This window comes from Orycteropus afer, unplaced genomic scaffold (assembly GCF_000298275.1).
Source record: "Orycteropus afer afer isolate SDZICR_OR568_19922 unplaced genomic scaffold, OryAfe1.0 scaffold00254, whole genome shotgun sequence".
Classification (NCBI taxonomy): domain Eukaryota; kingdom Metazoa; phylum Chordata; class Mammalia; order Tubulidentata; family Orycteropodidae; genus Orycteropus; species Orycteropus afer.
Window position 1 is genome coordinate 744,703 of NW_006921841.1, and position 11,707 is coordinate 756,409.

Sequence of the window (11,707 nt, forward strand, 5' to 3'; positions counted from 1 at the left end):
GAGTGGGGTTTGTCAGTTGGGCTGCATGCTGCAGGGTAGGGGTGGGGGCTGTGACACCATGAGTTATCCCATTGAGTGACATCAACCCTCTTGATGCCACTGTGCTAACATTTTACTCATTCTGCTGATCAGTTTTTAATTCATAAAATTAGAGGTCAGAGGTTTTATGCTATAAATTAAACAGACCTAAAAAGCAACACAAGTTCAATTAGGATAGGTCTACAGCAGAGAAAGAAAAAGGTGAAATCCTTTTTCAGAAATTCATTTTCATGGATCGTTGCAGTAAAATCCGACTTTTGCCGCAGATTGTCAGGATCCTCTTCTTTCAGCAGCTCAAATGTAGCCTTTTGTGTTGAAAACATGCATTTATCTTTTTAGTGTAGTCTCCCTCAACTGGATTATAAACCTTTCCTAGACAAGCAATTATCTTATTTCTCCCTTTATTATGTTGTTGTTGTTGTTGTTATTTGCCGTCGAGTCGGCCCCGACTCATAGCGACCCCTCCTTGGGTTTCCGAGGCAGTATCACTACGGAAGTTATAGGGACATAAAAAATGTTTTATGATGGTGATAATAATTATGATAGTGTGAAATGGTTTTAATCTCACTTCTAGAATGTTAGCCATATGAGCCTTGTAGACATTTTTGTTTGTACATACGATACAAAAATTGGAGATAGACGATCTAGTCTTCTTGCAGTTTTGCCATTTTACTAATCATTTGGTTCTGAGAAAGTCCCCACAATTATCCTCCTTTGTAAAATATTTAAATATTACTGAGAATCAAATGAGATAATGCATATATAAACAGTCCTTCAATGCTTCTGCAGCACAGGGGTGAATGGTCTTTGCCAAATCTGAATTCCTAAATAAAAAACATTGTATTGGGAACATATCAGGGACTGAAAAAATATAAACTGTCTATTAATTTTTTGACATGTAATATAGAAGCTAAAAATCCTATACCAAAAAAAAACAAACTGATTGCCATTGAATGGATTCTGACTCATAGCGACCCCCATTGAGTTTCCAAGGCTGTAAATCTTTACAGAACCAGACTGCCTCATCCTTCTTTCATCGAGCACCTTGTGGGTTTGAACCACTGATGTTTTGGTTAGAAGCTAAATGCCTTAACCACTACACCACCAACATTCCTTAAAAATCCTATTGTTATTATGTGCTGTGGAGTCAGACCCAACTCATAGCAACCTCTCCTTGGATTTCCGAGGTGGTATCACTACGGAAGTAGATTGCCAAAACCTGCCTTCTAAGGAGTGGCTGGTGGGTTTGAACCACCAGCTTTCTGGTTAGCAGTCAAGTGCCTTTGGCACTACACCACCAGAGCTCCTTACCAGAGCTCCTATAGGACAACAAAATGTAACTGGTAAAAAAAATCTAGCCCTATTTTAAAAAATTCATTGACTCATAAGATCTTAGTGATTATATTGAGTGATCTGTTATTTTACAGATGAGAAAGTAGAGTAAGGATTACCTAGTTAACTCATGAAGGATCTCTAGTGATGTAGTGGTTAAGGCATTTGGCTGCTAACCAAAAGGTCAATGGTTTGAACCCACCAGCTGCTCCATGGAAGATGAGGCATTCTGCTTCTGTAAAGATTTACAGCCTCGGAACCAGTGAGGGTCACAATAAGTCTGAATCAGGTCGATGGCAATGAGTTTGGTTTTGAGTTAATGCATTGCAGGCAGCACCTAAATCTGTCTTTAGATTACACCACTAAGATCTGTAGCTGTGTTAGATATTAACTATTGCATGGCAGTGATAAGATGGCTCAAAAAGCAGTCTGTTATACTTCGTTTTATTTTAATGACTCATAATGTAACTTCTTTTTGCCTCATGTTTGAAAAATAGAAGTATTATTCAGCTCTAGAAACATGACCTGTTCTAATCTGTGGAGTTAGCTACTGATACAGACAGATGATTGCAGGCCTGTGACTTTTTCTACAAGATACAGGTTGTCTTCTATTTATAAGTTATACACATAGAAAGCAATTCCAGTGTCATTATGAAACCTTGGCTTTGTCTGTGTTTCAGCATGCCTATGGGAATGCAGCACACTGTCTTTTCTAGGAAAATCTAGCTGGTAATTGCAGATAATGAGATCTTGTGTTACTGAGGTGAGAATGGGAATAAATTTGTGGAAAAAGGATAACTCTGGGCTTACATTAGAGTTTTAAATTGACTAGAAGTCACATTTCAACCTATTTAATGGAAGTATTTGAATTAAATTAAACAATGCTGATTGCTTTACTATAGGGGAGGGGAGCTGGTGGCATAGTGCCTAAGGCATTTGCTGCTAACCAGAAGGCTGGCAGTTCAAACCCACCAGCCACTCCTCGGAAGGAAGATTGGGCAATCTACTTCTGTAGAGATACTGCCTCGGAAACCCAAGGAGGGGTCGCTATGAGTCGAATCTGACTTGGTGACAGTGAGTTTGTTTTTTTTGGTTTATTCTAATAGGCTGTGATCTGAAAGAAAAGGCTTGAGCTGAGGTCTGAAAGGTAAGTAGGACTTTAATAGGTTAAAAAGTAGAAAAGAGTCTCTGAGGAGGCAAGAGCATGTGCAAAGGCCCTGTGACTTGAAAGAGCAGGTTAAGTATTGGAAAATAAAAGAAGGTTAGAGCAGAGAGCAAGGAAAAGCTTGGGGAGAGGGGAGCAACAGGGATAGAAAGAGGCAAGACCACAGTGGTTCAGGTCAGTGGTTGATTCCTTCTCATCCTGCAGACTCAGCAGGAGTCTCCTCTCTAATGCTTTTCCTGACACTCTCTACAGAATTGATCTCTCTGACCTGGGCTGGCCTGCGTTATGCACATACTTCTATTAAAGTATTATTTTATTGGTATTGCAATTATTTATTATTTATTAGTTCTCACTACTTGAATCTGAGCTTCCTGATGACAGGAATCATATAACAGTCAAGTTCATTTTCCCAAGACCTAGCACAATGCTTGGCAGATAATAAATATATGTGCATATTTTCCATATGAGTCAATCAATTATGTTTACTTTTATACTAACACACAAAATTATTTGTGCTTACATCGCCCTGCAGAAATGAACTGATCCTATGTGTGGAAAGCAGTTGAAACCACCAGGTAAAAGGAGCAGTCTAAGCATAAAGTTTAATTCAGTTGCAGAGAATGGTAATTTACTAAAATGTAAGTCCCAGGAGCTCAGGGACCTGATCTGTTCAGTTCAACCCTCAGTGCCTGCAACAGTGCATGTGCAAATAAAACATCCCAAATAGGTCTGCTTTGTTCTGAGTCTACAGCTCTCTTTTAGTTCTGAGATTAGAATGCCTTGATCCTAATCAGGGTTTTGCTAATGATTTCTAATGGTATCTGGGTTTTGGTAATTGGGCTAAGTGAATAACTTGAATTGTATAACTTCTTTTCTTTCATTAGTGAAAATTATCATGCATATTATAAAATTCAGTTGGAGCCACACAGAGAGCTAAAGGTAACTGAGTGAAGGCTGCTAGATTACATCATATGAGTGTACTCCCATCTAATGATACCTACTTGCTCTCACAGAAAGCCATAAGACATGAAATGGTTCTTAATTAATATATTAGTCAAAGCTACTCTGAAGGCATAGCCTATCTAAGCATCAGCTGTAATTTAGCAAGAAAGAAAAAATTCAGAGAGAGATATAGATCCTTTTCAACATATTAGTCATATGACAGTAAATTAGATTGATGATAAGAGAAAAAGACAGCTATTTAAGAAAAATTTAAGAATGGTTTTGGAAAAGGTGTAACTTTTAATGTTAAAAAGAGATAACTTTAAACCTTGCTGATGTGTCTTTGGGTATATACTTACACTAATACTACACCATGGAAAAGGTAGAGTGAAAACACAAAATGCCAAATGTGGCGAATGAATTTCACAGTTGTTCCTAATACACTTAGTGTTATAGCACATAAAATAAGATGATTACAAATTAGACTACAAACTCTTTCATTACAGTTTTAATCCTTTGAGAAGAGAGATTGTGTCTTAACCTCTATTATATTCTTACCAGTTATTACAGTCCCTAGAATAGAGAATCATAACAATAAATTGGTAAGAAATGAATAACCAAACAGGAAGGCCTGTAGGTAGTACCTTCCTTTCTTATGTTGCTCTTCAGGCTACATGTCAGCAGCGTCAATAGAGCTGGTGTCACCCAGTGCGGTCACTCATGATGTCTCTCTCCCTTCATGGACTTTCTCCCATACCAGACCATCCAGAACCTTTAGTAATGTTTAGTATCAATTTAAATTATAGAATAATATATGCTAATTATTGTTGTAATTTGTTTAAATATAATATTGCTTTGATTATATTAATACTAATAACAATATTATTTTATAAAATCTTCCTACATTGAATTACAACATTATTAGTAACTGAGCAGAATATTTTTTTGATTTTTCTCCTTTTCTTTAATTACTACTTTATTCTCAAAAAAGTTATGATATAGATTTACAAATACTAATTACCACAATATTGTAGCTAAAACACCAGGAAAAATGGACAAAATCAGCCAATAGACAATCACCATCAACAACAAAAACAACAGTGCTTACTAGTAGTGCTTGCAGGCAAAACCATGTGATTTGAAGCATCGTTTTAGTTGGGTAATAATGACAGCTCTGACCAGAGTGCTTTAGAAGGTTCAAAAGGTAACTAGTATAGAGTTTTAGCCTTGTAGGTATATTGATTGATATATGCCAACTGGCTTTATGAAAAATGTTTTTGTTGTTACAACTAACTACAGAGTTTTTTTTTGTTAAAAATAATAAATTTCTGCTGAAACACAAAAATTTTGTAGACAGTCATTTTGGTTACCCCTCTGATAGTGTCACTGCTACATATTACAAATTAAATTCATATTCATTGACTCTGAAATTGAAATAGTTTCTTGGAAATATGGGACATCAAAATTATTTTTTCAAATTGAATGTAACTCTTTGGTAGTTTTGACACTAGAGAAATGGTGCTGTTGACATGGCTGATGTGATGGTTTTATCCAAGCTTTTGAGGATGGAAAATAATCGAGTGAGGAAATATAGAGAGAGCTACCCAAGATATTAGAAACAATTGTTAAGAACAGGACACTGACTTCACCGTTAGGTTTGCACAGAATTGTTGTACAATTTGGACTTGCTCTAAACTTATTTTGCTCCTTCCAAAGAAAATCTGAGGGAGGCTGATGCTTTGCTTCAGATGCTCCTGCCCACACCTGGAAGAAAATAAATAGTCTGTTAATGCCAGTGATGTTGGAGTTCAGTATAGTTTTGTAAATGTCATAGGGTTATTGCAACATATTTTGAGCAGATGAGGTTTTAAAATGTGATAATATTATATAATGTCAAGCTGTGCCAACACTGAACAGCTACTGTAGGTATAAAGAAAAATGCAGAGAGAGGAGACCCTCTAGCATGAAGGAAGTACCTATCTTCTAAGCAAATAATCTCTTTGCTTTCCTTAAAAGGATTATTTACTTATGATATTTCATTTTAATAGTTAAATCCTAAAGGCAAAAAGTGTTGCAGACCAAATTGAGGCAAATAGATTCTGGGTATTGATTTATACTTAGAAGATGGACAAAGTGGCACAATTAATCAACCACAACAACAACAAAAAAATCACATTTTCAGTACAGATCTAGTGATGACGAACACTGGTACTGAGCTATTTGACAATGTAAATGAGTTTTTCCCTGTACAATTCTACTTCATAGTATTTGTATCTTATACTCACTGTTACTGTGGAATTGGCCTGCATTATAACATTTGGAAGGAATCGGTACAAAGCAACTGTCTGGCCACTCAAGTTCTGCTGAAGAATATAATCTCCAATTTCCAATTCTTTGTCATGGGAAGAGTTAATGAGCTTCACAAATAAACCGTTGGCATTCACATCGGCTATTTTAATATGTCCAAGAGCACTAGAGAATAAAATGCAAAGATTTTAAGGTGTCTTCAGAGAAACGTGTGTTTAGTGATTAGCTTACTTTAAGAACGGCATAATAAATATACTTTGGATGTTATTCTAAAAGCTGAATATCTATTGGGAAAATTCTATGAAGAAATAGTATATTTCATAACCTAAGAGAAATGGCTTGCTCTCTTTTGGGTTATTACTATTATTATTTCCTGTGCAATAAGATTCTGAAATAAAATCATTAAAGAGAATATAAAAGGTGCTTTAGGTGTCAAGGTATATATGCTGTAGGGTGATGATCATTATTTAAATTTTTTATTGTTCACATAAAACCATTGAGACATGAAACTCTCAAAAATAGTTAGAGAAGTAAGGTAAATCATTTAGACTTCAGTTTCTTTATTTTATATGAAGTTATTGTGAAGATGAATAATAACTGTGTTCTTGCAAGAACTCTTAAAAATTAAAGCATCATACAAATACAGTATTTTCTCCTCTAATATGTATTAAGAGCTTAATACGTACCAGGGACTCAGAGTGTTTGTCATAATCCTTTAGGAGGTCATGAAATCACATTTGTGTTTTATTGACTATGCAAAGGCATTGATTGTGTGGATCATAACAAGTTGTGGATAACATTGAGAAGAATGGGAATTTGTACTCATGAAGAACCTGTATATAGGCCAGGAGGCTGTCATTTGAATAAGGAACAAGGGGACACTGCATGGTTTAAAATCAAGAAAAGTGTGTGTCAGTGTTGTATACTTTCACCATACTTATTCAATCTATATGCTGAGCAAATAATCTGAGAAGATGGACTACATGAAGAAGAATGTGGTATGATTGGAGGAAGGATCATTAACAACCTGCGATATGCTGACGACACAAATTTGCTTGCTGAAAATGATGATGACTTGAAGCACTTACTGATGAAGATTGAAGAATACTGTCTGCAATATGGATTACATCTCAATATAAATAAAACAAAATTCCTCACAACTGGATGAATAAGCAGCATCATGATAAATGGAGAAAAGACTGACATTGTCAAAGACTTCACATTGCTTGGTTCTACAATCCATACCAATGGAGGCAGCAGTCAGGACATCAGTTGATGTATAGCACTGGGCAAGTTGGTTGCAAAGGACCTCTTTCAAGTGCTGAGGAGCAAAGATGTCTCCTTGAGGACTAAGGTGCACCTGAAACAAGCCATGATATTTTCAATCGCCTCATATGCATGTGAGAGCTGGACAATGAATAAAGAAGACAGAAGAAGAATTGATGCTTTTGAGATGTGGTGCTGGCGAAGAATGCTGAAAGTACCAGGGACTGCTGAAAGAACAGATCTGTCCTGGAGGAAGTGCAGCCGGAATGCTCCTTGGAAGCGAGAATGACCAGACTTCATCTCACCTACTTTGGTCATGTTATCAGAAGGGACCATTCCCTGGAGAAGGATGTCATGCTTGGTAAGGTGGAAGGTCAACAAAGGAAGGAAAGGCCCTCAACGAGATGGATTGACACAGTAGCTGTTGCGATGGGCATAAGTATAGCAGGGCTGGCATGGGCCAGGCAGTGTTTCATTCTGCTGTGCATAGGGTCGGTATGAGTCGGAGATGACTTGGTGGCACCTAACAACAACAACAACCCTCTAGTTAGAAATTTACCATCCATTCTTCTCTCACTTCTGTTAGCCATTAAAGTTTCTTTCTATGTGTAAACCTTTTCTTGACTTTTTAGAGTAGTGGTCTCACAATATTTATCCTTTTGTGATTGACTAAATTTCACTAAACATAATATCCTCTCGGTTCATCCATGTTATGATGTGTTTTTTCAGATTTGTTGTTATTCTTTAATGTTTGTAATATTCCATCTTGTGTATGTACTATAGTTTCTTTATCCATTCATCCATTGATGGGCACTTAAGTTGTTTCCATCTTTATCCTATTATGAATAATGCTAAGATGAATATGGGTGTGAATATATCTGTTTGTGTCACAACTCTTATTTCTATAGGAATAAATCCCTACTAGTGGGATGGTTAGATCATACAGTATTTCTATTTCCAATTTTTAAGGAACTTCCATAGTTGTTGCACCATTTTACAATCTTACCAGCTGTGTGCAAAGATTCCAGTCTATCCACACCCTTGCCAGGATCTTTTTTTTCTAACTTTACTATTAATGCTGGAGTGTGATGAGATCCCATTTTTGTTTTCATTTGCATCTAATGGCTAATTATGATGAACATGTCTTCCTGTGTTTTTAAGCAGCCTGAATGTCTTCTTATGTGAACAGCTGTTCATGTCTTCTGCCCACTTTTAATTGGATTGTCTTTTGTTGTTGAGTGTTGAAGTTTTCTACAAATTTTAGAGATCAGTCTGTTTGATCTGTCGTTGCCATTTTTTTCCCCATCAGTATGTTCTCTTTTTACTCTTGTAGTGAAGTCTTTTGATACATATAAATTTTAATTTTTAAGTATCTCAGTCGTCTAGATTGTCTTCTGCTGTTTGTGTGTTTTTAGTTATGTTTGCTAGTGTATTTATGCCATGTATTGGGGCCCCTAAATTAGCCCCTAATTTTTCTTTGATGATCTTTATAATTTTAGTGTTTACATTTAGGCCTTTGATCCATCATGTGTTAGTTTTGTATATGGTTTGAAGTATGGATCCTATTTTATTTTCTGCAAATGAGTATTCAGTTTTGCAAGCACCATTTGTTAAAGGGATTATCTCTTCTTCATTTAATGGGTTTTGACCTTTTTCAATAGTGAGCTGTCCATAAGTCAATGGAGATTTACTTCTAGGTTTTCAATTCTCTTCTGTTGATCTATATATGCCTGTCATTGTATAACTACTGTGTTTGACTACTGTGGCTGTACTGAGGTTTTGAGATCAGGACATGTGAAGCTTCCTACTTTGTTCTTCTTTAGCAGTGCTTTGCTTATCCAGGGTCTCTTTCCTTCACATCTAAACTTGGTGATTAGTTTTGCCATCTCTTTAAAGAATGATGAGGGACTCTAGATAGGGATTGCATTATGTCTGTAGATCACTTTGGGGAGAAGTAACATTTTTACAATGTTAAATCTTCCTATCCATTTTTTTAAAAAATAAATCTCTGATTAGATTTACCCCTAAGTATTTCATCATTTGGGTGGCTATTGTAAATGATATTTTTTCCCTGCCTTTTTATAATGATGGTCTCATACAATATTTGTCCTTCTGTGATTGACTTACTTCACTCAGCATAATGTCCTCAAAGTTCAGCCACATTATGAGATAATTTGGTGATTCTTCATTATTCTTTAATGTTGCCTAGTATTCCATTGTTTATATGTACCATAGTTTGGTTATCCATTCATCTGTTGATGTGCATTTAAGTGTTTGCATCTCTTTATTATTGTAAGTAATGCTGTGATGAACATGAGTGTGCATGTATTTAGTTGTGTTCCAGATCTCACTTCTTTAGGATATATTCCTAGTAGTGGGATTACTGGATCAAATGGAATTTCTGTTTCCAACGTTTTAAGGATGTGCCATACTGTTTTCCACAGTGGCTGTACCATTTTACAGTCCCACCAGCAGAGTATGAGAGTCTCAATTTCTCCACACTCTTGCTAGCATTTGTTGTTTTCTGACTTGTTGAACTTTGCTATTATCGTTGGAGTGATATGATATCTCATTATTCTTTTGATTTGCATCTCTCTAAAGGAGCTCTGGTGGCATAGTGCCTAAGGCATTTGACTGCTGAGCAGAAGGTTGGCGGTTTAAACCCACCAGCCACTCCTTGGAAGGAAGGTTGGGCAACCTGCTTCTATAGTGATAGCGCCTTGGAAACCCAAGGAGGGATCGCTATGAGTCGGATCCAACTTGACGGCAGTGCATTTGGTTATTTGGTTTAATGGTTAATTATTGTGAGCATTTCTTCATGTGTTTGTTGGCTGCTTCAATATCTTCTTTGGTGAAGTGTCTGTTCATGTCCTTTGCCCATTTTTGAAGTGGATTGTTCATCTTTTTGATGTTGAGGTGTTGACATCTTCTATAAATTTTAGAGATAAGTCCCTTGTTGAATGTTACTGCCAAATTTTTTTTTCACAATCGGTAGGTTCTCTTTTTACTCTTTTGAGTAATCTTTTGATTCAAATAAGAATTTAATTTTTAGAAGGTCCCAATCTAGTTTATCTTCTGCTGTTTGTACGTTTTGGGATGTGCTTCATAGTCTATTTATGCAATAAATTAGGGCACCTAACTTAACCCTATTTTATCTTTGGTTTAACTTTACAGTTTTGGGTTTTACATTTAGGTCTCTGACCCATCTTGAGTTTGTTTCTGTGTGAATGTTATTGTTTTTCTTATTTCCTTTCTAGAGTTCTCTTTGTTAGTTTAGAGGAATCCAATTGATTTTTGTATGTTGATCTTGCACTCTGTAGCTTTGCTGAATCCTTCTATTAGTTCCAGTAGTTTTCTTTTCCAGTCTCTAGGATTTTCTATGTATATGATCATATCATCTGCAAATAGAAATAATTTTAGTTCTACTTTCCACTTTGGATGTCTTTTAATTTCATTTCTTATCTTATTGTCAGGCTAGGATTTATAGTACAATATTAAATAGGAGTGGCACATCCCTGTCCAGTTTCTGTGCACAAAGGCCATGTTTTCAGTATCTCTCCATTGAGAATAAGTTTGGCCATTAGCTTTGTATGTATGCCCTTAATTATGTAAAGGAATTTCCCTTCTATTCCTATTGTGCTGAGCATTTTTTATCAAGAACGGGTGTTGGTTTTTGTCAAATACCTTTCCTGCATCAATTGATATGATCATAAAAACAAAGGTTTTTATCCTTTATTTTATTTGTGTGGTGGATTATGTTGATTGTTTTTCTAATGTTGAACCATCCTTGCGTACCTGGTAGGAATCTCACTTGGTTATGGTGTATTACTTTTTGGATATGTTGTTGGAGTCTATTGGCTAGGATTTTGTTGAGAATTTTTGTGTTTTTGTTCATGAGGGATATTGGTGTATAATTTTTTCATGCCTGGTTCTGATATCAGGGTTATGTTTCCTTCAAAGAATACATTCACGAGCATTACCTCCTTTTCTGTATCTGGAATAGTTAGAGTTCAATTGATATCAGCTCTTCTCTGAATGTTTGGTAAAAATTGCCAGTGAAGCCACCTGGGCCAGGACTTTTTTTTTTTTTTTTTTTAATGACTTGTTCAATTTATTTTGTGATGGGTCTGTACAAATTTTCTACCTCAGATTGTGTTAGTTTAGGTAGGTGGTATGTTTTAGAAATCTGTCTGTTTCTTCTAGGTTTTCAAATGTGCTGGAGTACAGTTCCTCATGTTTTTGTTGTTAGGTGCCATTGAGTCAGCTTTGACCGATAGGAACCCCGTGTACAACAGAATGAAACACTGCCCAGTTCTGTGCCATCCTCACAATCCTCGCTATGCTTGAGCCCATCATTGTAGTCACTGTGTCAGTCTATCTCATTGTAAATCTTCCCCTTTTTTTGCTCTTTACTTTACCAAGCATGATGTCTTTCTCCAGGGAATGGTCCCTTCTGACAACATGACCAAAGTAGCTGTGACAAAGTTTGGCCATTCTCTTCTAAGTAGCATTCTGGCTACACTTCTTTCAGAGGAGATTGTTTCATCTTTCTGGCAGTCCATTGTATTTTTAGTATTCCTGGCCATCACCACGAGTCCAATGTATCAACTCTTCTTTGGCTTTCCTTAATCATTGTCCAGCTTTCACATACATATG

General features: G+C 36.2%; 1 protein-coding gene across 1 annotated transcript in view; it reads right to left on the bottom strand.

Annotated features, from left to right (window-relative positions):
• LMNTD1 (lamin tail domain containing 1) overlaps nt 1-11,707 on the bottom strand; it is a 53,795-nt gene that overhangs the window by 12,944 nt on the left and 29,144 nt on the right. The window contains exons 3-4 of the mRNA XM_007949795.1: nt 5,764-5,950; nt 5,123-5,242 (exon numbers count right to left, since the gene is read on the bottom strand). Coding sequence (XP_007947986.1) covers nt 5,123-5,242; nt 5,764-5,950 — 307 coding nt within the window. The remainder of the gene's footprint in view (nt 1-5,122; nt 5,243-5,763; nt 5,951-11,707) is intronic.